The 21746-nt window shown below is 40.3% G+C and overlaps 2 protein-coding genes across 5 annotated transcripts in view; one reads left to right on the forward strand and one right to left on the reverse strand.

Moving 5' to 3' along the window:
- Positions 1 to 1391, reverse strand: part of PPP3R1 (protein phosphatase 3 regulatory subunit B, alpha) — a 38057-nt gene extending 36666 nt beyond the window's left edge. Inside the window, exon 1 of the mRNA XM_048061016.2 lies at positions 1153 to 1391. Coding sequence (XP_047916973.1) covers positions 1153 to 1155 — 3 coding nt within the window. The 5' untranslated portion in view covers positions 1156 to 1391. The remainder of the gene's footprint in view (positions 1 to 1152) is intronic.
- Positions 1392 to 1430: 39 nt separating this feature from the next.
- Positions 1431 to 21746, forward strand: part of PLEK (pleckstrin) — a 59266-nt gene continuing 38950 nt past the window's right edge. For 3 of the 4 annotated variants that reach the window (XM_066993400.1, XM_048060999.2, XM_048061002.2), the window contains exons 1-3: positions 1431 to 5067; positions 6321 to 6389; positions 6668 to 6797. The gene's annotated coding sequence lies outside the window, so the exon portion shown is untranslated. The remainder of the gene's footprint in view (positions 5068 to 6320; positions 6390 to 6667; positions 6798 to 21746) is intronic. The other variant, XM_066993401.1, reaches the window with a different exon arrangement.

Here is a 21746-nt window from a genome sequence, read left to right on the forward strand (position 1 = left end):
TGTTAAATACATTGCTTTAGTCCACAACTGAAAAGAAGCCCAACCTCTGCATATTTCAAAATATTTATTCAAATGTACATCTAAAAGACATTGAAGTGTACATTCAAAGAGTATGCCACCTCAGTTTTGGCTACAACTTTATTTTTTAAAGCAGAGACTGCAATCCCCTGCTTAAAAACAAAAGGAAACCCATTTCTGGCTCCTAGGCCCTGTGAGGTCTCATATGAAATGGTGATAAACAGCTGGCTTTGCTCTTTAAGAGTTCAGAATGGAAAAGCTTAAACCATCTGTATTTCTCCAGTTATAAAAACCCAAAATATTGCCAGAGCCTTCCTGAAGCCAGGGTACCGGATAATTTAGGCTAGGATAGATGTTTATTAAAAAAGGGCGTTGATTTCTTGGCAGTGGTGGCAAGCAGGAGACACCCCTAGTGTCGACGTAAAATACTACAGGACTCCATACTGTATCTCTGGATTAATTTTACGGCAGTAAAAGGGAAATTTAAATCGTCGTGATTAATAATAATAATAAAAAAACAGCAGAGCAGCTCAACACACACACACCGGGACATCCCACATTTCCCTCACCCGCAGGCTCCGAACACCACTGCCTACCGCATTTAAAGCTAAAAAGCCCCGTGTACATTATAAAGTGCCCGTCTCCTGCCATGGGCTACGTGCGTTGGAGCTTTCCGCCCTGCACATGAGGAGAAAAACGCCGCTGCAGCAACGGGGGCGGCTTGGGGGACTGCAAAACCAGCCCCACAGCACCCCAGGGGCTGAGGGGAGACCCCGGGGTGATGGTGGGGGACCCTGAAGCGAAGGGGAGAGGGACCCCAGGGCTGAGGGGGGCCGAGGGAAGGGCTGAGCCCCAGCCGGGGCGCAGCGGGGGCGAGGCGGCGGCGGCTGTGGGCGGCGGCGGGGGGGCCGCGCCCGCCCCCGGGGAAGGAGGGAGGGAAGGAGGGAGGGGAGGAAGGGGGAAGCCCGGCGGAGGACGTGGATGGCTCGGGGGCGGAGGAGCCGGCTCGGAGGCAGGGCAGCGGCCGCCGTCGCCCCCTTTCCCCCCCCTCTCTCCCCCACCCCGACCGCCGCCCTCCTCACACGCAGCCTGGAATATTCCGTCGGGGCGGGAGCGGGGGGCTCGGCTCCTCACCATGGCGGCGGCTGGGCGTCAGGCGCTTCCCCCCCCGCGGTCGCGAATCCACCGAGCCCCGGCCTCGCTGTCAGCCTGTTCGGCGTCGCCGCCGGGCCCGCTGCCGGCTCCCGCTGCCCCCTCACTGCGGCAGTAGCTGGCGCTGACCCGCAACAGCGGCGCAGGGAGAGGAGAGGAGGGAGAGCGAGGGCGGGGGCGAGCGGCGCTGAGGCTCGGCGGCGGGGGCGGCACCTCCCACATCCGGGCACCGCGCCGGGGAGCGCGGAACGGGGCGGGGCGCCGACATGGCGGCCGCGGCGGGAGGGGAGCACAAAATGGCGGCCGGGCTGAGGGGCGGGGAGGTGGGGGTGGTGCGGTACGCTGGGTTCATCCCCCTCCCCGCAAATAAAATAAAATGAAGTTTATATATATGCACGCATATGTAAATGATTATGGGGGAGAAGCTGGTAGCGGGGAGTCCAAGTGAAAGGTTGCTGTACTTCAAGGAAGGGGCTCGCACGAAGCCTTGTACTTCGGGTGTTGCCACAGGATGGGCTTGAGTGTGCTCCATGAGGCCCCTCGCTCAGGGAGCGGCCCTGTCTGTTTGATCAGGTGCTCTGTAAGGCCTCGCAGTTTCTCTTTGTACCAACATAACGCACCTCTATGGAGGCTCGTCCCCATCAGCTGCTGTGTAAACCTCCTTGCCAGGGCCCTCACTGCCCTAGCTTTCTTCCTTGTGGTACTCCTCTCCATAGAAAAGCAGGCAGGGACGTAGCCTCAGGTAGGCCTTCCTGACTGGGGCCTCCTCGTGTTCTGGCTGTTGCTCTCCTCAGGTTTTAGTGTAAACGTTGCGAGAGGTGCTCAGTATTTAACAGATTTTTAGGGAATTGTGTTTCTGTAAGACTAATATGTACTGAGACCAAATTAACAGAGATGCACTTTGATGAGGTAATTCTTAAGTGTTTACATATCTATCTGTGGTTTCCTTACCAGTAGTTAGGCTTTGTATCCTGGATAATTTACAAAATAAAATGTCTGATAATGTTGAATGCAAACTAAGATAAAAGATAGAGGTTTAATAACACCTTTGAGGCAAGATTTAGGGCAATGTAACTACTTGTGTAAGTAAGGCTGACCCACAGGGAATGATCTATCCATATTGTAAAGTTTCAAGTAGGCCAGAGGATGCCTTTAAAAATCTCTGTGAAGGGTAATATAAAATAGCAAATAAGGATGGGAGGATTTTACATTCTTATTGCTGCTTTTTGCTCTTCTCTCTGGCTCACTGTGTTGAATGTTTATTTTGGAGCACCATAACAGTGCATAGCACTGTGACAAATGAAGTGGTGATGTGAAAATAATAATTACATATAAAATATTACTGCGTTAATATTGCCAAAGAGTAGATTCAGTACCATGTTGATGTTATTTTTCAGGCATTTGATATTTGGCTCACGATAACCAAATGCCTTGCCAGGGAAAGACAAATCAATCTTGCCAAGTTCAAGGTGAATGGCAACCGTATTTGTGGGGAAAGGGGAAACTGGATTATTACTTTAAAACCAGGCTAATTTATTTGGACCATAGCTGAGCATGAGCTTCCCAGTCTAAAATAGTAATTTCCTCTTTCTTTAGCTTTATGGAAAAGGAACTGACTGTCTCATCACTCTTGCCGTGTTTGTGAGAGTTTGAGCTGGTCTAAGGCTAGCAAACATTACCTTAAAAGTTCCTGGACAAACCTAGAATCTTGAAATGCTGATGCGTAAATACTAAGAGGAACAGGGAATCTCCTGTACAAAAGCCTGTTCTAGAAGCTTAATAAATAATAAATAAAAGAATAAAAAAGAATAAAGAGTAAGCTAGGGAGATTGCAGAGAAAAACATAGCAAAGATGAGGAAATGAAGAACATGGCAATAAGTAAAACTAAATGGCTTCAAACACAAAGTAATTTGCACCAAAAGAAAGCAAAACAAACAGTAGTGCATAACTTGTAAGCTTTAAGTTAATAGGAAAACCAGAGAAAAGGCCTTGGTGATAAGAACCTGAGCCTTGCTGCAGTGAGAGGTTGCACAGTGTGAAATGGTCTGATCCAGGCAGGGAAGTTCCTGCCTCTCCTCAGACAGATAAAGGTGTGTAGGACAACCATTCTCCCGGGGAAAAAAAAAAATCTCGTTGCTAGGATGTCTTAAAATAAACATTTCTTAGATTTTTATGGAAAGCTAGACAAAAGTAATAATAATAAAAGTTTAAGAACTCCAAAAGAAAAATAAATTCTGGTGTCAAACAACCTTACTGCTTACATCTCTGTCAGTGCGGCCTTATCTAGCAGATGCAAATATGGAGTAAAATCAGCTAACTGAAGTTGGAAATGACTAGAATTTTTATTGCATACAGTAATGGGGCTAAAACAGAGATGAGGAATACAATACCTTAATTGTTACCTTTTTAGGTTTTGAGTAGAGACAGCCAAAAGCTTATGAAAATATAATTTTTATCTTGCTATGCAGTTAGGTTGTTGCTAGCAATTTTGAACCTCTAGATGCAGTACAAAGACATGCTAATTAATTTTTAATTCTTTTTTTTTCCTGTTGTCTTGACATGTCAAAATTACTTTTCTTTTATATCTGGCTTCTAAAAGATGTTAAAAATGCAAGATGGCATTTGTTAGTGTGTAGCTAAGAATCCATAGAAAGCCGTGACTTGCATTTAACACTTTACTATTCAGAAACGCAGACAACATAATGCATTCTTGCAAATAGCAATATTCAAATGTATTTTTAGAGTAAGTTCCAGGCAATGCTGTATTTTCTCACTTTCTGGCTTCTAATAAAGCTCCTTTGCAGAATAATTACAACCACTCAAACTAGGATAAGATGTATTTCCATGGGATGGAAAGCTGTTTTAGTTTCAGATAAATAAAGAAGTAAGTTAATTCTGTACCTGTTTAGGTTCTTCAGTGTCGTAAACAGTATTGATGTGGTTTGCATAGTGCTTGACCTGGAGAACAATTTGGTCTGGATAACAATTTCCATACCCCTTCTTATATGACTGGACTCTAGCTGCAGTTCTTTTCATAGCATGCTTTTAAAGTGCTGTTTGTGGTGCCTCATCTATCTAAGTTTGAAAAAAAAATAATAATATATGTATCTTTGATTGTTTGAGCATATCCTTTGTCTTGCCTCGTGCTGGTCTTCGTAAAAATATTCCTTACTTGCAGATGTCACAGGATGTATTTTGTATGGAGCATTCCTCTCTCTGCTAACCCAGGGTTAGGACTGCCACCTAATTAAATAATCTTCTGTCCTGACCCTTAAAAGGCCATAAGCAGCTTTTCCCAGCAAAGCAGGTGAACTCTTGGGACAGTGCAGTAAAGCTTGAAAATATGCCATTTTTAAGCATCTGCGTATTCTTATTGGCTCCAGTGGTGTTTTGTTTTGTTTTAAAATAATTTCTTATTCTCCTTTAATGATCTAGAAGGTAAAAAGGGAAGCTACCTTTTATGACCTGACTTGGAGGGAAAATACTTTGAGCTACCAGGGTTTGGGGGGAGGGCTATATTTTATCAGCAAAAGAGGAAGGCTATTTAGAGAGAAATAAAAACTACCCTTTCTCAGCATGTTTGAATTGCCCCAGTGCTGCAGATCCTGAATTGTTAAGTCTGTAAAACTGATGCACCATATTTATTCATCTCATTCCATTTGTAATAATGGATAGAATAATAAGCAAGTCTAAAGATATAATACTGACTGGAACTGACAAATAGATGGAAAGATAAAGTAGCTCTCTTGCTGTATTTCTCTTACACCTACATCTGTCTTTTCAGTTGAAAGAAATCAAAAGGAGTCTGCCCTTATTTTCTGGCATATTTGTGAGAGCGTATATAAATTGCTGAGATTTGGGAGGAGAGGAAGATAATACTTCTCAGATCAAGTAAGGTACAGTAGAAAAAAATGACCAAATAAAAGGGTTGGAGACACAGGGGAACACTGTTCTCTTTACCTAGAAAATGAAGAAGGGGACTTGCCTTAAAACCAGGAGAAAGGTGAGGGCCACAGAATCTTTGGGAAGCTGTGGGTTAAGGGTGCTTTTTGGTAACCTGTTGGGTCATTTTGCAGCACTGCAGGACAGTAGGTTTCAAATTGCTAGACCTGCCCTGTATGTGACGTTGTCTTGAGCACGTGTGCTTACTAAAACACTGAGTATTTCTGATCTGTGCATCTTGCTGCCCAAGGTGTTGTGGAATTAAATGTCCTGAGAGTAGGATTATTTCTTTAGGTATCCCTTTGAGCTCTTAGTGGTAATTAACGGCTCATGAGCAGTTGAAGTCACAGTTTGAAAATCACTGCATGTAATTTTTTTTCCTTTAATCCTAACTGGATTTTAAAGAGTGATCTTCTGATTTCCTAAACTTATTTGTGCTGCTGGCTAGGATAAGCTGGGGACAAAAATGCTTTCTGCATAGTTGCCCCTCTGCCTATGATTATATCACTGTATCAGATAGCTCTCTGCAGAACAAATATATGGAAACTATTTGCAAGGATGGCTGAGACTAAAAGCTTACATTTTTTTCTAGAGACTATACTGTTGGCATTATAATTTAATATGGTCATCTTATTTGTCTAGCAGTTGATAAGATTTCTTGATGGCATCAAGCTGTATCTGGGCTTGGTATAATTGACTTTTGCTTTTTTTTGTAGTTGTTCTGTTTTTTTGAGGGGAGTGGGTAGGGACATTTGTTCAGGGGAACTCTGATAAGAACAGTGAGCAGACTCCTCACAGCAAGTGGAGGTAAATGTTGCAAACACGAGTACACTATTTGATTTTTCACTGGTGTACTTGTCTCTCATGGGTGTAAAGAGTTGTTGCTTTTGTTCTAGGGATGTACATACACTGGTCTGTGTTGTGAAGGTGTTATCTTCCTGCAGTAACTGATTAGGAAGCAGATACTGGCCTGCACAGGATTTTAATGAACTATTAATGAACATAACTTCAATCTTGTGAAAACAATCACTTGAATTATCTTAAAGTGGTACCTGTTTTTATCACTGTCTGACTGATTCATATTCTGGCCAGTACAATTTCTGAAGGTGATGACTTAAATAACAAACAGACTGATAATTTAGTAGTGAAGCAATAGTCTGAACTGAAACAATACCCAAATGTCTCAATTTCCTTCTTTCTCTTGTAGCAGAGAGAAAACTGGGGAATTGCTTGCTTGTTGATCCCTTAATGAGTTGGGGACAACATTTAAATACCAGTAAGTCACATGACTCTTTCAAAACTAATCAAAGTAGATGTTACTGTCATATAGAACACCTTTTAGCATACCAGTTCGTGTTGTGGGGAGTTAAATTAATGTGGTATGGAGTTCTACATGTGTTAACTCTTTCTGTCATCGTGGAGGAATAAAAGAGTTGCATTAACAAACTCTGTAGTATCATACAGTAAATTGTGTCCGTTTTAGCTGTGTGTTTTTCTATAGCTTTGATTGCCACACGCATTCTCAGTTCTCATATAATCTGTTTTAATTTGCAGTGCCATCATCTGTGTGAAAAAAGAAGTTGCTGGAGTTTTCAAGAAAAAATGTGATGCAGCATGATCACATGAATTCATGCAAATGAATGCTTAAAGATCCCCTCAGCTGAGGAAATGAGACCACACTGTGGTAAGTAATATTCTCTCTTTTTCTGATCACTGTGCTTGTGTGATTCTTTACTGCATGCCTCAGTTCCATGCAGGGACTTTCTCAGGAGCATGTATCAAGGCCTGTGTGGTTTGTAGTTTCAATTTGAGAAACAGGAGGAAGTTAATCCTGTGTGCCAATTAACTCTGGCACAGGATGTGATTTTTTGTCATGGAAATTCAGAAGTGCATCTAAGAACTTGAGGAACTCATTTGGTGCTAATGTAGAATACCACCTATATTTTTATAGCTATGACAATTTTTACTACTTTAAACATGGCAAAACTGGTTTTGGAGATGCTCTTAAGGTTCAAAGCACCTGGTCTATCAACTGTGCCTGTCTGTCAGTGTTTTGATTGTCATTGGATACAACTTTTTTTTTTCAACTTTTTTTTTTTACAATTGTAATCTTCAGATACGGTGTCTGCAGCACTGGACTAAAAAATGTCCTCAGTTCCTCTTTGGTGGTGGGTGAAATTTCAGTCCTGCTCTGCTGCTTTCAATAGAAAAGTGAAGTTATTCTCTCTCTGAATGGGGTCTCCTTGTTTTGTTCCCATAAAGTAGGTTCAGGTTCTGAATCCAAAGTGTTTCAACATCCTTGTTTTCATCCTTTCACCCTGATGCTAGAAGGGATAGATTCAGTTGCTGAATACTTGGTGTTTGCATTTAGTATAAAACAGTCATTGAAGGAATAATTAAAAGATCTAGCTTCCCTGCATCATCCTCTTCCTTGAAGAAAAAGGAGTTATGAAACAACAACTGTTCTATGTGCAGTCATTATTGTTGCTGGGAGGTCTTGCTCTGCACAGAGGGTAAAGAATCCCTTTCAGGAATTATAACTTGTCTGGTCTCACTGTTAATCACTGTTAATCTGAAGATCTTGTGTGCTTTAAGTCTTTGGGCCTTCATGTTGCGAAAGATTGCCTAATGAAAAAGGGCACTGGTCAGGAGTGGGGTGCAGCTTTTCACTGTGGTACACTGTAAGTCATTGTGCCTCCTACCTGTTTGGCAAAGTACCATCCACTCTCTGGTTTGGAATGGATTTGTAACTTCAGTGGATTTAATGTCAGTTTCTGATCAGTCATGCTGTTGCTGAACTCTCCCACAAGAAGTTGCTAGAATGGAGATTTTCCTTTTCCAGAAGGACCTGCTGAAGTCAAAGACATTTGATCATATTTTCATATCAAACTTTCCTCAACTACTTCTCTCCCACTACAGACAAAAGATAGGCATAAGTTCCTAAGTAAATACCATGAAATTTTGGGTGTCTTAGTTATACAGTACTCTTTTTCTTCCGTCTGTCAATAGGGAAGAGTTCTGTTGTTTGCTTGGAAGTTGTGCTTTGTATTTTGCAGCCCGCTTCGCACACTGAGAACAACTTCAGGTTTTGTGCTGTAAAGACCCACCACTGGAATTTAACCACAACCTAAATAATTTCACCACTGGATGACAAACTCCTCAAATGTGCTGCCTCTATTGAGCTCTGTTGAGCAGCATATATAAGATACTCCAAGCAATACTTAATGTAAAATGTAGTTTCACTTAAAAAAGAAAAATGAAACAAAAAGCACCAAAACAGACAACAACAAAACCTCCTGTAAGTCTTGTCTGATGCAGGAAGAATAAGACCAGTAGCGGTTCTAGTACTTTTTAGCTGGTGGAAAACTCAACTGCATATTTTGTGGTGTAGATATATGTGTCTATAACCAAATGGATGTTTAAAAGAGCAATGTCACACAAAAAAGAACAGTGCATACTAATAATTATTTGTATAACTAAAGAGTATTGTCTCATTAGTATTGTGTTGGGAAAAAAAAGAAGAAAAAGTTATCTGGTAAAGAACTTCAGCTTCCTTATGCCTTTTCTCATTCATCTGAAGTTGCTGTGTGACCATTTGTGCAGACATAGGGATAGCTGGTAAAATTACCATGGAGAGTTGATGCACAGGTAGGTGAAGTACATAACTGTATTTCCCAGTGCTGTGAAGGCTCTGTAACGCATGTAAATCTCGGTATTTAAAAAAGCAAACTTGCTTAATGTTATAATAAGCATGTCACCTCTGAGTTATCCTACGACTGCACTGGACAAAGATTTACTGCAGTGTATCCAGTTCTGGTGGACCTGAAGGTAGTAGCAGCCTGTGGGTGAGACACTATCACCGCTCTGACGAGCCTTTCTAGTGACATTGCAGGTGTCCTTTCCCTTTTATGGCTCTCACCAATTTTGGACTAGGATAAACAACACTCTGTTGGCTTTTTGGTCAACATAATTTGCAGTTTTCTGGCTGATTTATGTTCACAGGAATATTTTGCTACCTTCCTGTTGCTACCCACCAGAGCTAAAAGTGTAGGCCATGTCTGGGAAATGTTTATGTTCTGGCCTTTTTTCAAATAGGAACAATTCTGAGAAACACCCCTCATGGCACAGTGAGGCAGCATGCTACGTAGTGATTTTGACATACATAGCTAAGAATAAATACAGATCATCAACACTACCTTGCCCTTCTAGATATGAACTCTGTAACTCTCGCAATACTTCAGGAGCTCAGCAGCAAGCTCCTGACAGCTTTCATTCCCTGTGCCTGGATACTGTAATCCTAGCCTGGGATGAAAGGGACTAATTAATGCCTCTCTACTAGGGAACACATGCTCAGTCTTCTACTGACTGAATGCAGTGGCAGTGGACTAGGTTTACCTTGGGGTGTGGGGGAAAAGAGAAAAGGACTGCTAGGGAGTAGTAGGAGGATGTATATAATCCTCTTGGGAGCAAACCCTGTGGTGCCTTTGCTGACCAGGATGGTCTTGATCAATAGCGTGGCAGATGCAGGTACATCTGATACAGAATTTGGCTGGCATGTATGGAGGCTTCCTCTTTTTCTTTCCACTCAGACACATAAATGGAAATCCACCTTTGCTGAACAACCTGCAGCCCTTCTTGTGTGGGCTGGTAGCTTTTTTTTTTTTTTTCTTAAGCACTGCGGTTCTGAATGCAATAAATAGAGCATGTTTTAGATGAATTCTCCAGGGAAGCCATTTTCATTATAAAATGGTTGTCAGCACTCAGAAACCTTTGAATATAGCCTAGAACTGTTTGTTTGTTGGAGATCTTGGGAGGTCAGAGCCTTTGAAATAGTTATGTGGAGTAAGCAGTGTTTTAAAAATAAAACCAAAGGCTTCCCTAGATCTGAGCTGTCCTGCTTTCAGAGCTTCCCAGTTGGTGGAAAGTCTGAGTGACCCTGTGCATGGTCTTTTAAAGAGGAAATGCTGCTAGCTGATCAAGGTCTATGAAAGTGCTAGAGAAAATCAGAGAATGTCTAAATCCAGTAAAGCTTTTGGTATTAAGGTAAAAAAAACATCCATCATCAAAGCAGTCAGAGCCAGAATCCTCTGAAGTGCTTGGGATCTGTGGATAAAGAACAGTGTGTCCTAATGTATCCTGTAGCAATATGTTCCTACCTGATGCTGTAGCAATGAAGACTACAGAACAGCTCTAGACATTCTTAATTGCATAGCCTTTAGTTTACACCCCATTAACTCTGTTCTGTTTTGTGGGATTACCAAGCACTAGAGTACAAAGTTTCATGTGGAGCTGGGTATTCCAAACCTTGATCAGGACTACAGTGATTCTTTACTTACAGCTATTAACAAACGAAGCATTTTAACTTCTGTGAGGTAGGTAAGCGTTGACCGTATGAATCCTGAGACAAGTTATTTAGTATACATGGTTTTCTGAATGTCACTTTAGGAACACCTCAACTAATGTTTTGTTCATGCCAGCAAGTTTAAATAGAGGATTTTTATCACCAGGTTTGTCACTCATTTGCTGTGTGACCTTATACATTAGGTATCTCAGGTGGGCACATAAACTTAACGGCCTCTTTTGCAATGGTAAGGCAATAGCAGTACTAGATGGAAGATTCAGAAATTCTTACACGAATATGTAGTGTATTTGTATATGTACCGATATTGACATAGTATAATTCACAATTATTTATATTTGAATGTCATGTACTTTATGTACCAACCATGGCATATTCAACATCACCTGATGTGTCTAGCCTAAATACTTTTCTGTGGGAAAAAAACAGAAGCGATTAAGGTTTCTTCTTGACTTAAAGCTTTTCCACAATATATTATTTCACAGTTTTAGGTTAATTTTTGTTCATCTGCAAAATCTTCATAAAAGATAAGCAGAATAGCTCACTAATAAAATTTCAGACATTAAAAAGTAGAAAAAGCTTAAGTTACATATTTTCTTTAATCCTACAGCCTGCATCTGTGGTGAATCCATTATTTTTAAGAAAATATACTCAGCTAAACTTTTAAAACTACTGTTCAGTGCTTAACTGCAAATAGGATCACTAGGGTTGTGTACCATAAAAGTTCAAAGACACAAAATATCAAAGACATTAGTAAGAAAACCCACTTCGAGGCTGTTGATCTGTACAATAAGCAGTTTACCTGCCTCTCAGCAAAACTGATAGCTTCTAGCATCAGTGTTCGGGGATGTCTGGTCCCTTGCTATGGATTATCCTGTAGACTTCAATGAATGCTTTGTGAGTTGAGGGTAATGCGAGTTTTCTAAGGATAAATGGAGATTGTTTGGCCTAGTTATTGTCCTTTGCAATGGCTCTCTGCTCCTTGTAGCTATCACTACTCAATTGATATGAGGATCTCTTCTATAAATATTTAAATATTTGTCACTTAAAAATCTTTGCACAGAAAGAGGCTAAACCATGCTGCTTGAGAAGGCTGTCTTTGATTCCAGTGGTCCCTGAAGAGACATTCAGATTCTAAGCTGAATTTCTTCACTCGAATACACACATTGTCTTCAGTAATAAATTTGCATACGAACTGGAGGAAGGAGCTTGGCCTATTCTTAGAGCAAGTCAAAATTACTCTGCTTCTTCATGAACAGCTGTACATCTTTGTATTATATCTTGCATATCAACAATGTATGCAAGGCAGAGAGGAAAGTCTTTGCCTTGGAGGAATTCACAGCCTAAATATGAAGGCTGAAATATTACTCAATGCCTTCATTAGGGTTAAGATCTCATTATTCTTCACTATGAGCTTATAATATGCAGGTAGATGCCAGGCTCCTGCTGGGCTTCAGGAAAAGAAGAGTATATGCTAGCTGTCATTGCTGCCCCTCTTACTGGAAGTTTCTCTGATACCATCTATTTGCATGAACTTGCATGTGTCTGCTTCCTAACTCAGTTCTTAAGATATTATCTGTGTTAGCTTACATACTTTATGTAGCTGAAGTTTGTCTAAAGTTACTTTGACAGTCATGTTGGGGAGTGAAAGCATATGAAGTTATGTTGGTGGACTGGGGAGAATAGAAAAAAAAAATCAGTGAAAGAAAAGAGTGATAGTAAGTGGCTGGGAGCAGAAGCCTCCTTACTTGCCCACTGTCACCAAAGCCCCACCTCCAACCACAGTTGTAGTTATTAACATCCATTGGGTGGGTAAAGCTGGATTTTATTCTCAGACTTCTGACACCAGTGTTGGATCTGGGTCAGGCTGAGATTCAGAGGGAGTTCAGCGCACATGGACAGGGAAGAGCTGGCAACAGATGGCATCATAGTGGAAAGAATGAGGCAGCTCATCAGCTGGCAACATTTCTACTGTGTTTTGCCAATCATTTGTTTTTCTTCAGGGAGGAATTCAGGGTTCGGTTAAATTTTGTCATTAGTTTTTATAGTCGTTAGTCCTAGGAAGCCATCTTGTCTACTCTGAATTTAGTATTCCTTAAGTTTAAAGCAATTTTAGATACCAGAGAATATAACTAATGATCAGATTTTAGGAGTGGATTTTCTTAATGAAAAAAAAAAGTCAGTTATACATAAATGATAAATGTGGCAAAGCATTTCCCAAAACCCAAGACAGAATGTTCATCTCTGTGGCAAATAGTTCTGCTGTAATTACTGATTCATAAGCTTTTGAAAAAGAAAGATACTCATGAGTTTAGGAACTAAGTATTTTAACTAGATTGATCTGTTTATATCAGCTTACTGCTTTTACAATAATCTGAGAGTTGGGAAACATTGCTTCTGTTTTGCAAGTAAGGGTGATTCAATTTAGTGGTTGCACAGAAGTAAACGACTCGTTCATTTTTGATTCAAATAAGAGTTACCGCTTAAGTTTTGTTAAACAATTAAATAAAGTTTTCTGTAATCATTCCCAGTTTTCGTAAGTGAGAAAGCACATAAAACCAAGCATTATCTTCCTCTCTAGGGAGTTAGGCAGTTTTCAGAAGAGCTGGGATCCTCTTTGTCCAATTTTTCACATGCTTTTTGTTAATTCTTGCTGTAGGTTTAAATTATTAATTTAGTGATCATTAAGCTTTAAAATGTTAATACATTTTCTTTTTACATCTGCTTTGTTAAAAAAAAAAAAAAGTAAATATGAATAGCTGCCTGTGAGAAGGACAACTATTTTCTTGAAGGGAGGATTTATCTAATTATACATAAACATTTATTCCATGCTCATCACCATAGTAACTGAGGCCTTAAGTCAGTGTGCTTTACTGAGCAGGGTTGCAAATACTGTCATGAGCCAAGGCCTGAACTTCTGTATGAAAGTGCAGTTCCTCAGCTGGTTGAGGCACAGCTAGTTCCTGCTACGCATTCTTGACCTCTTCCTTGTGCCAGTATTTGTACTCCTGTGGCTGCAAAAGCGGTGGGATCAGGCAGCTAATGGGACTGCAAAATAACCTCTCCAAAAATCAGCGCGTGCCGAACCAGCTTTCTGATCTGGCCGGCCGCACGGTTGCCTGAGCACTTGTGAGGCAGTGGGAAGGGACAAGAGCGAACAATTGTGAGAAGTGTGGGGAGAGACAGTGTCTTTCCCTGACAGCTACGAGTTAAGCTGATTACAAAGCTGCTGCTAGAGCTGCTTGTTTGGGGCCTGATGACGACGTAGCTGAAATCATTGGAAAACAGGTATTGGCTTGGGAGTTTGGTTAGTCTGAGTGAGGAAGTGATCTAACCCCTATTCGTTTTGAAGTGTTTTTGTGACTTCAGCAACACGTTCCTGAGCCAAGCATATCTTCTGCCTATATTGAAACGTTGCCTTGAGAAAGGAAAATGTTAAAGGGATGGAAATTCAATGTCTCACATGCTGACTTGTCTTCTGTTAATCTCTGAAAAGTGGCCACAGAATTTTAACAGGATGTTCACTTCAGGAGGTAGATCCTGCTCTGCTACAATCAACTTTATTTTCTTTTTTATCTTTTTATCTGTACCTAAACAATTGCTTTGAGGAAAGTCTCATCTTTTCACTGTAGCTTTCCCTGTAACAGCAGCAGAGGTAGTGTCTAGTTATTTCTGTAGCTTATTTGTAAATAAATCTCAGATGTATTAGTTTTTTGGCTGCTCACTCTGCCTTATAAAACATTGCAGTTGAATATGTCTTAGAACTACACTGTATTGAACAGAACTTTACAGACCAAGCTTTTAAAACATATTTATCCTAGAAACTTGGTGAGGGCTTTTATTTTTTATTTGCTACATTAACCAGGCCTTCATTTGGAGCCTTTGAAATCATGCTGCCATTTTATTTCCCTGCACGCTTCAGCTCACTTCACCATCCAAGGTCCTGATCCCATGGAGAGTTGCACACTCGCTTAACAATGTATGTTTCAAGTGCTACTGCTGATTTATTGCTCTTTGTGTGCTGTTGGCTGATTTGAGGACAGTCAGGTATTAGGCTATCTAAGTGACTTGTGCAGTATCTGCAAAAAGATAAATGATTTGCAGGTGTAACACAGCACTACAGTTAATCATGCTAGCAAACCACAGTGTGAAATGTGATCTTGTATAGCCATTTATAGTCTGAGTTTTTAAGAGCTGTAACTCTGCTTTTGGCTTGGTTAACTTCTGTGGCTGTTGTAGATTACATTTGCAATCACGTTGTTGCCAAACTTCCACTCTAACTTAAGGTCATGTTTACTACTGCGCAACTGCATAGTGAAGAGTTGCAGTAGAAGCAAAATAAACTTTAAGACTCTTGACAAAGCAGCTTAGTGTCGCTCTATGGGAGCCTGATAGCTAGTGGATGTTGGGCAGAAACTCAACTGACTGTAGACCAAAGCAGAATGTTGTTGGCAGCAGTTAAATTTTACTGCTTCATTATAGCTGATGTGTCCTTGACTGCAGCTCTAATAAAAACATTTTGTGCATGTTTTGAGTACTGTTTAAAAGAGAACATAGATATAAGAAAACAGGAGTCTACAGCTCTCCATATGTGGTGTTAGAACCGTGCAAGGTTTTCATCTCATAGCCAGATTGAGTGATCTGGTAGCCTCCTAGAAGATCTCTGCACTTTAAATTTCTGGCACTGCTGATGAAAAGAATGCTGTTGTTGGAACATTTGAGTTCCTTTTCCACTTCCAGAGAATGGATGCAAAGGCTAAATGTCTTTCTCGCAGATGAGGGTTAAGGTCTGTTAGCAGTGAGCTGCAATGGAGCTTACATTATGACTATAATAACTGTTGTGGGTTAGACATCCACACCCACACACTCCTTTTTGGTTAAAGTTTTATAGATAAAACTCAAATAGTTACTGGCATTCATTACAGCAAAGATGCATCTAAAAGAGAGAGAGAAAAAAAAGGAAAAACAAAACAAACAAACAAAAAAAGCCAGAGAAGGAATATCACTGCCACTGACATTTTGAGAAGCCTTCTTTAGCTGACTATAGTGAACGAGGTATACGCGATGACGGTGCATATGCCCTTCTAATAAACCTAAACGTGTTAGTCAATTTCAGCTGCATTTGACAAACAGATTTTTTTGGAGATAAAATTCTCCAAAATACTAAGTTCTGAGCAACCATGTGAAAACAGGCTGCAAAGCAGAGGAGACGGGGGTTTATTATTATCCCCAGTTAGGGGAAGAATGATGTAAAACCTAGTTTTCATTAGACAGCAAAAAAAATATGGAGAAGCAAGACCTTAATGTCCCCCTTGTAAGAAAATCTTCAACTGGAGATCTCAACATTTTAATGACCAGTCAACCAAGTATGGACTATTAATGTATGGGGAAACCAAACTTCTTTGTTTCCTGTACTGTGGACAGACTTTTTTTTTTCCAGTTTTTAGTTCCTGAAAAGTTGAGAGAACTGCTATTTCTGGGGGATGATTGTGCTAGCTTTTTGGTGTGTTGCGAATAAATGTGTAAAAGCTCACAAAACTATAGTAGAATTGGAGATATAATAGGATTTCTGGCCTGACTCAGTATGGTTTATGTACTGTCAAATCCCAGTGAACCCAACAGGGTCTGAAACCATTTATCACAACTGGACTGAGCCCTTTCTTCCACAGCAAATTACTTTCGCTTATCTATTTTTTAGTATTATTTTCCAGTATAGACGAGATTAAAGCTGTTTTAGTAACTCCGGTCCTCATGTGTATCAGGGAAGGACTAAACTACTAAAAAGGAATCAATTTTGGTCCTTCTGTTTTAATATGATACGTTTCAAATCTCAGGAAAGATTCCCATGTGCTTTCTAAGTATCTTAAATATCAGTATCTTTGGGGAAATTTTTAATGTTTAGTTCCCTATGCTTCTACTTTAATGCAGACACTTTTGCAGGCTCCTGCTCTTATTTAATTGTTGTGTTCAATGTATAGAAAGTAAGAACACTTTTGTCTCCACTGATGCTTCACAGATGCAAATTATTTAGAAATGGCAGCTCATTACAGAGAATGTTGCATATGCTTTCTTTCACCGGGCAGAGCAAATACCTTAAATAAAGCTGTTCTGGCTCGTAAAAAAGTTTAATAGGATTGAATGCCTTCTATAAAGCTTCGTACATGTTATGGTGATGTCCAAGCATCATGTGAGCATTTCGTGTTCTATACATGAGCTTCCAAATTCACGTATTGACTTTGCAGCTCCTGGGTGGGAGGCAATGTAGTTGCCCAAGTTCAAGTTTCACACTTGGACACCAGTCGAAGTCCTGGGAACTGTGATTTGTGCAGAAACTGAAGCAGAAAAGCCTTGATAACCATTCTGTTTCACTGTGCTTGCTTTCAGCACCTAGAGTGCAAGGCAGGAGTTAAATCATGCCCTCTGGAGACTGCAGTTGGATTCTCCAGTCATGTCCCTTTGCTTTAATTAAAATTGTGGTATGCCTCCTATGCAAGAGTAGCACAAAAAGGAACCATATTGGGATAAAAGATCTGGTAGTCATTATTGTTCAGGGTTTAGTAGATATGTAGTTTACAGGCATCATACCCAGCCATTTGTTTTTGCTAATTTGTAATGAGAGAAAGGGTTGAAGGCCATGAGAACCTTAGAGGGCCAAATGGTTATTTTAACCTTTCACCTTGTTAGAAAGCAATACTTAGAAGAGGAAAAAGTATTACTCTTCATGCTCGTGATGTTTATCAGTCTAATGCCTGTGAACCACGTTAATTTTACAAGAATGATACAGAGATAAGTCTACACTATTATTTAAAGTACAATCCTAATTACGAAATGCTTCTTAGAGAGAAATAGCTCTTTAGACCAAAATAGTTTTTGTAAAAAATTTTCTGTTATAAGAATGTCCAACTACTTGATCAAACAAGTTAAGCAGTCAATACTTCGGTTAACTTTTTTAAGGATTTCATTTCTGCTAAATATACTTGAAAACAAAAAGGTTTCAGTTGGCATGTGTTTTGCTAAACTTTATTTGAAAAATAACTAATTTTTTTCAGATATCTTTAATATTGGGAAACACTTTAAATAACAAGGGACAACTGCTCCCTTTTTGGAACTGAGACTCCTCTGATTCTTACATCTCCTCATGTCCCTTTTTTCTTTCAAGTCAACTAAAACAGATGGGTGCTTAGCAACTCTGAAATTCAAGCAATATATCTAAGTATCTGGCTTTGGCCAAAACATTTTGGATCTCTTTAAGAGTGATTACTAATATTGGAGTTAACCCAAGTAAGTCCTGTTTACTAGGCTCAAATTGTAATTGCCCACCTTGTACTCTGTCATTTGCCTTTTTATCTTAGAGTAAAATCTACACCAGTGTTTTGTGTTTCTCAGGTGCAGTTTCAAGTTGTAAGAGAATGATTCTTCTCAGGATCTTTAAAAGATCCATCGTTTCTCTTCAAAATGTGGAGAGGAAAAAAACAAATCATGAACGGGTGAAAATATTGATACCGTCTCTGTAAGCTGCAAGTCCTACTGAGCAATTTGATGTCAGGTTCACTTTAAGTTCTCATATTCAAGATGTGTCAAATGAATGCTGAAAATTCAGTGTTCCTCAGTAAGGATTTTTACTTGATATAAAGAGATGAATTACCCTTCCAAGATCATGTCTATGTTCCAAAATGTACCGCTGAGGATGCTTTTTTACTTGGTTTATATGTTCAGGCTTTATCAATATTCACATTGAACTTTCAGGAGGCTCTCTGGACAATTGATTTTATGAAACATCAGTAACAAGTAATTATGGTGGAAAAAAAATTGGACAACCAGGGTAGCTTTACACAGCTGTCCCTTTTCCCTCTGAGACTTATTAAGTGTTATACAAACAAGACTCTCTTTGATTGCGTTAGCTTGTATTGGGACTTGCAGTCTTTTCTCAAACTATGCCTGTTTTGTTTCATTATTAATAATCTGTTACCAATTTACATTCACTATATAGTATGATAATTTTGCAGGGTTAATCACCTGTGAGCAGGAGAAGTTTTGTTCTGAAAAATTACCCTGAGCACAGTGTGTGTGATCTGGGGGTCTGCAGATTGGATGTATTTTTTTCCAAAATGTTAGATAGGTCTTTGGTTAAAGAAGTTCGATTAACATCAGGTTATCAGACCAGAACTGTTTTCTGAGTTAACACCTAACCTTGTGTTTAGTTGACTGTTGCCTGTGACTGAATCTGCCTTTGCTGGTGTTGATTATGCATGAGCCAAAACACAGCACCCACGGTCATAGCATAGTTGTTTTTGAAGTAATAGCAAGTACTGGTGGCAGCGAAGACTTGCAATATTTTGGGGTGTTATTTCTTTGCGTGCCTGGAGGAGAGAGTTCTGAGCAGCAGGTGCTATTTTTTGTGTGCCTAGTCATAAATCAAGATGGTGAGACCTTTGGAGCAGAAGATGTATTTCACCTAATCCTTCCCACCGCATTTGGTTTCACGGAGCTTTGATCTGTGATTAGATCTGTGTGTATAGATCTGTATATATAGAACTGTATAAATAGCAGTTAGTTATTCATGGCAGAACTGTTTCTTAAAACACATACAAAACTGGGAGCTAGGTGACTAGGTTATCTCTAGTTTATAATGTGTTCTGAGTGCACAGCCTCATAATGCATTCTTTAACACAGAAACTGGTGCCCAGGCTTATTACCTATCTCATGCAAAATATGTTTACTCTGATATTTTGAAATTAGTACTGCAACAGGCCTCAAGGGCTCATTGTCCCCTCGGTGTGCTTGTGTTATTCCCACTCCTGACAGGGGGAATTAGCTATACACAAGAGGAGGAGGATATACCTACTGTTCTGTAACTTAGACAGCAGGGAATATGAAATTCTCTAGCTACTAGATGATGAGAACAGCACAGCTTAAGCATTGCTCCCTTTTGGCTTGTCACCTGTGATTTTCGTGATTTTTTTTTTCTTCTTTTTCGCTAAGGAAACAGTAGTGGAAGCAGCAACTGTGAAACCCGATGATAGCACAGTGCTACCTTGATAGAAACTGCAGCTCAGAGCTCCAAATCAAGTGTGAGACAGAATTCTGAGCAGTGGAAGCGAGCTGTTTATCTGCAGAAAAACTGCCACTGAGGTTAACCCTAGTGAAATCTGAATGTCACTTGAGGTTGGACTAGTAAGTGGTTTTCCAGAGAGAGGGTTGTTTTTGTTTGTTTCCTTTAAAATACATTTTCAAATTCGATTCAGTAATTTCAGTTATTAGGCCAAATGTCTTCTGAAGATGCTGTGTTCTTTGAGTTACTGAGACTTAGTGTTCCTCTTAGAGTGCACTGTCTGGTCAGCTGATAGCTTCAGTTGTTGTGTGTCAAGCTTGAGTCATTTGTCTGGACATAAACGGTGCCACTGGACTTGAAATTCTCATATATTCTCATATATTCTCATCTCTATATATTCTCCACTTTTTCTGTATTATGGAGAGGATGATGGGGTGGACTAATAGTGTGGCATAACACAGGGATCCAAGAAAGGGTTTAGCTTAGAAATGCTTGATTTTTAGTTTTTATTTTTTTTATTTTTTTTTTCCTCATCTTTTGAATCTGCTTTGCTAATCCTGCTTGGAAGCTGTCAGGCGTGGGGCCCTCCAGAGCTGTTTGGAGCTCCTACACATTTCCAAAATGAGAACTGCAAAAGAGCTCATCGTCTTTGCAAGAGAGAAGCTCCCTCCTGTGGAAGAGAGGAACCTCTGCACTGATTAGAAGCAGTGTTACAGCCTAATACCATGATTTTCAATTATTAGGGAGAAAAAAGGGGCACAATCTCTGTAGGTGTTTGCAGATGTTGGAATTCAGAATCCCCTTCCCTCTTATTATGTTTTCTCCAAAGCAAGTCCTTCAAGTTTTGTGTGAGCGTCTTTCTAAAAATGTTTATCAGTTATAGCTGGTTGCGTGTAGGCAGATCTGAATACTTTAAATGATATCTTGCAGCCACAGTGGAATCGTCAGTGTTAAAGGGAGCTAAAGCAGTAATTCTTATATCAAATTTTATGTATAAATACAAATTTATATTTTATATGCATACAAAAACCTCAGTATTTCTGAAACATCTGTGAATTCCAGTTCACAGAACTTGTGTTGTGTTTTGTGGGTTTTAACTTCTTTTTATTTTTCCCTTTCCTAAGTGTGATAATCTGTTCTGTATATCCCAAAATCTGTACCAAAGAGATTTTGGTTCTTGCTGCAATTGGGAGTCCCTGGTAGAAGACTCAGAGCTCCAAGCCCTATCTGACTTACAAAATACAGCTGTACCGCAAGCATAAAGATGAATTTGTGATGGAGGAGCTGGAACTAAAATTCATCTTGATACCAAATTTCTGTTAGACCCGGTATTTTACCTTTGAGATGAATAGGATTCATGCCTGTGATCCGAAGGTAGAAGGTTCTAACTCATTAGCAAAACCCTGAGGCATATGCTTCCATAAATGCTAATGTTATTCCCCTGAGAATGAAGCACTTTGGAGGGGGTGGGGAGAGACAGATCATTTAGCATTGCAGTGGAGGTTTACATTTATCATCTCAGTTTCATTGGCAGGTAGATGACTGAACCAGCACAGAGTGCTGATCCACTGCAAAAAAGGCTGCTGTCCTAAGATTGAGTATTGGGAGCCTGCTGACCAGCAAAATGATAAATTAGGGTTTTGTTCAAAGATAGCTGGGTTCCAGCTTGTGGCACATAGCTCTTAGGACATCACAGGCTTCTGACATTTTTTTTTCAACGTGCAATGGTGAAATGAAGTTTGGTTCTGTCTCTAGAAATTTCTGGTGCATCTGCTCATTTTGAGACAGTTTGGAGTTATCTGTGAAGTGGGGGATAGTAGCTCTTGTAAGAAACTAGTATCCTCTTTTATAAGAACTGTGAATGATGAGTAATTGGATGAGTAGTCCTCGTGGTCATGCTTGTCAAGAAATGCATGTGCCTGAACTTGCAGGAAAGCAGAAACTCCTCATGAGGCTGCACACAAGGAAGGCTAAAATCAGGGTAATGAGGGGTGCTGGGAGAAGTGCCAGGGACGAGGCTCAGTACTGCGTGAGCTCACTGGACCTCCGTCCAGCTGTGATCCACGGCTGTACCACGGAGCACTGCTGCTCCTCAGGTGTCAATTTGAATCCAGAGACACTCCACAGTAGCAAAGGGTTGCTTCTTTTGCATGCAGGTGCGCCTGCAAGATCGCAGGGTGTTTGAGTGGGCGGGGAGGCGGTCGATGCAGTCACGAGTGGGA

This window comes from Anser cygnoides, chromosome 3, assembly GCF_040182565.1.
Source record: "Anser cygnoides isolate HZ-2024a breed goose chromosome 3, Taihu_goose_T2T_genome, whole genome shotgun sequence".
In the NCBI taxonomy this organism is placed as follows: Eukaryota; Metazoa; Chordata; class Aves; order Anseriformes; family Anatidae; genus Anser; species Anser cygnoides.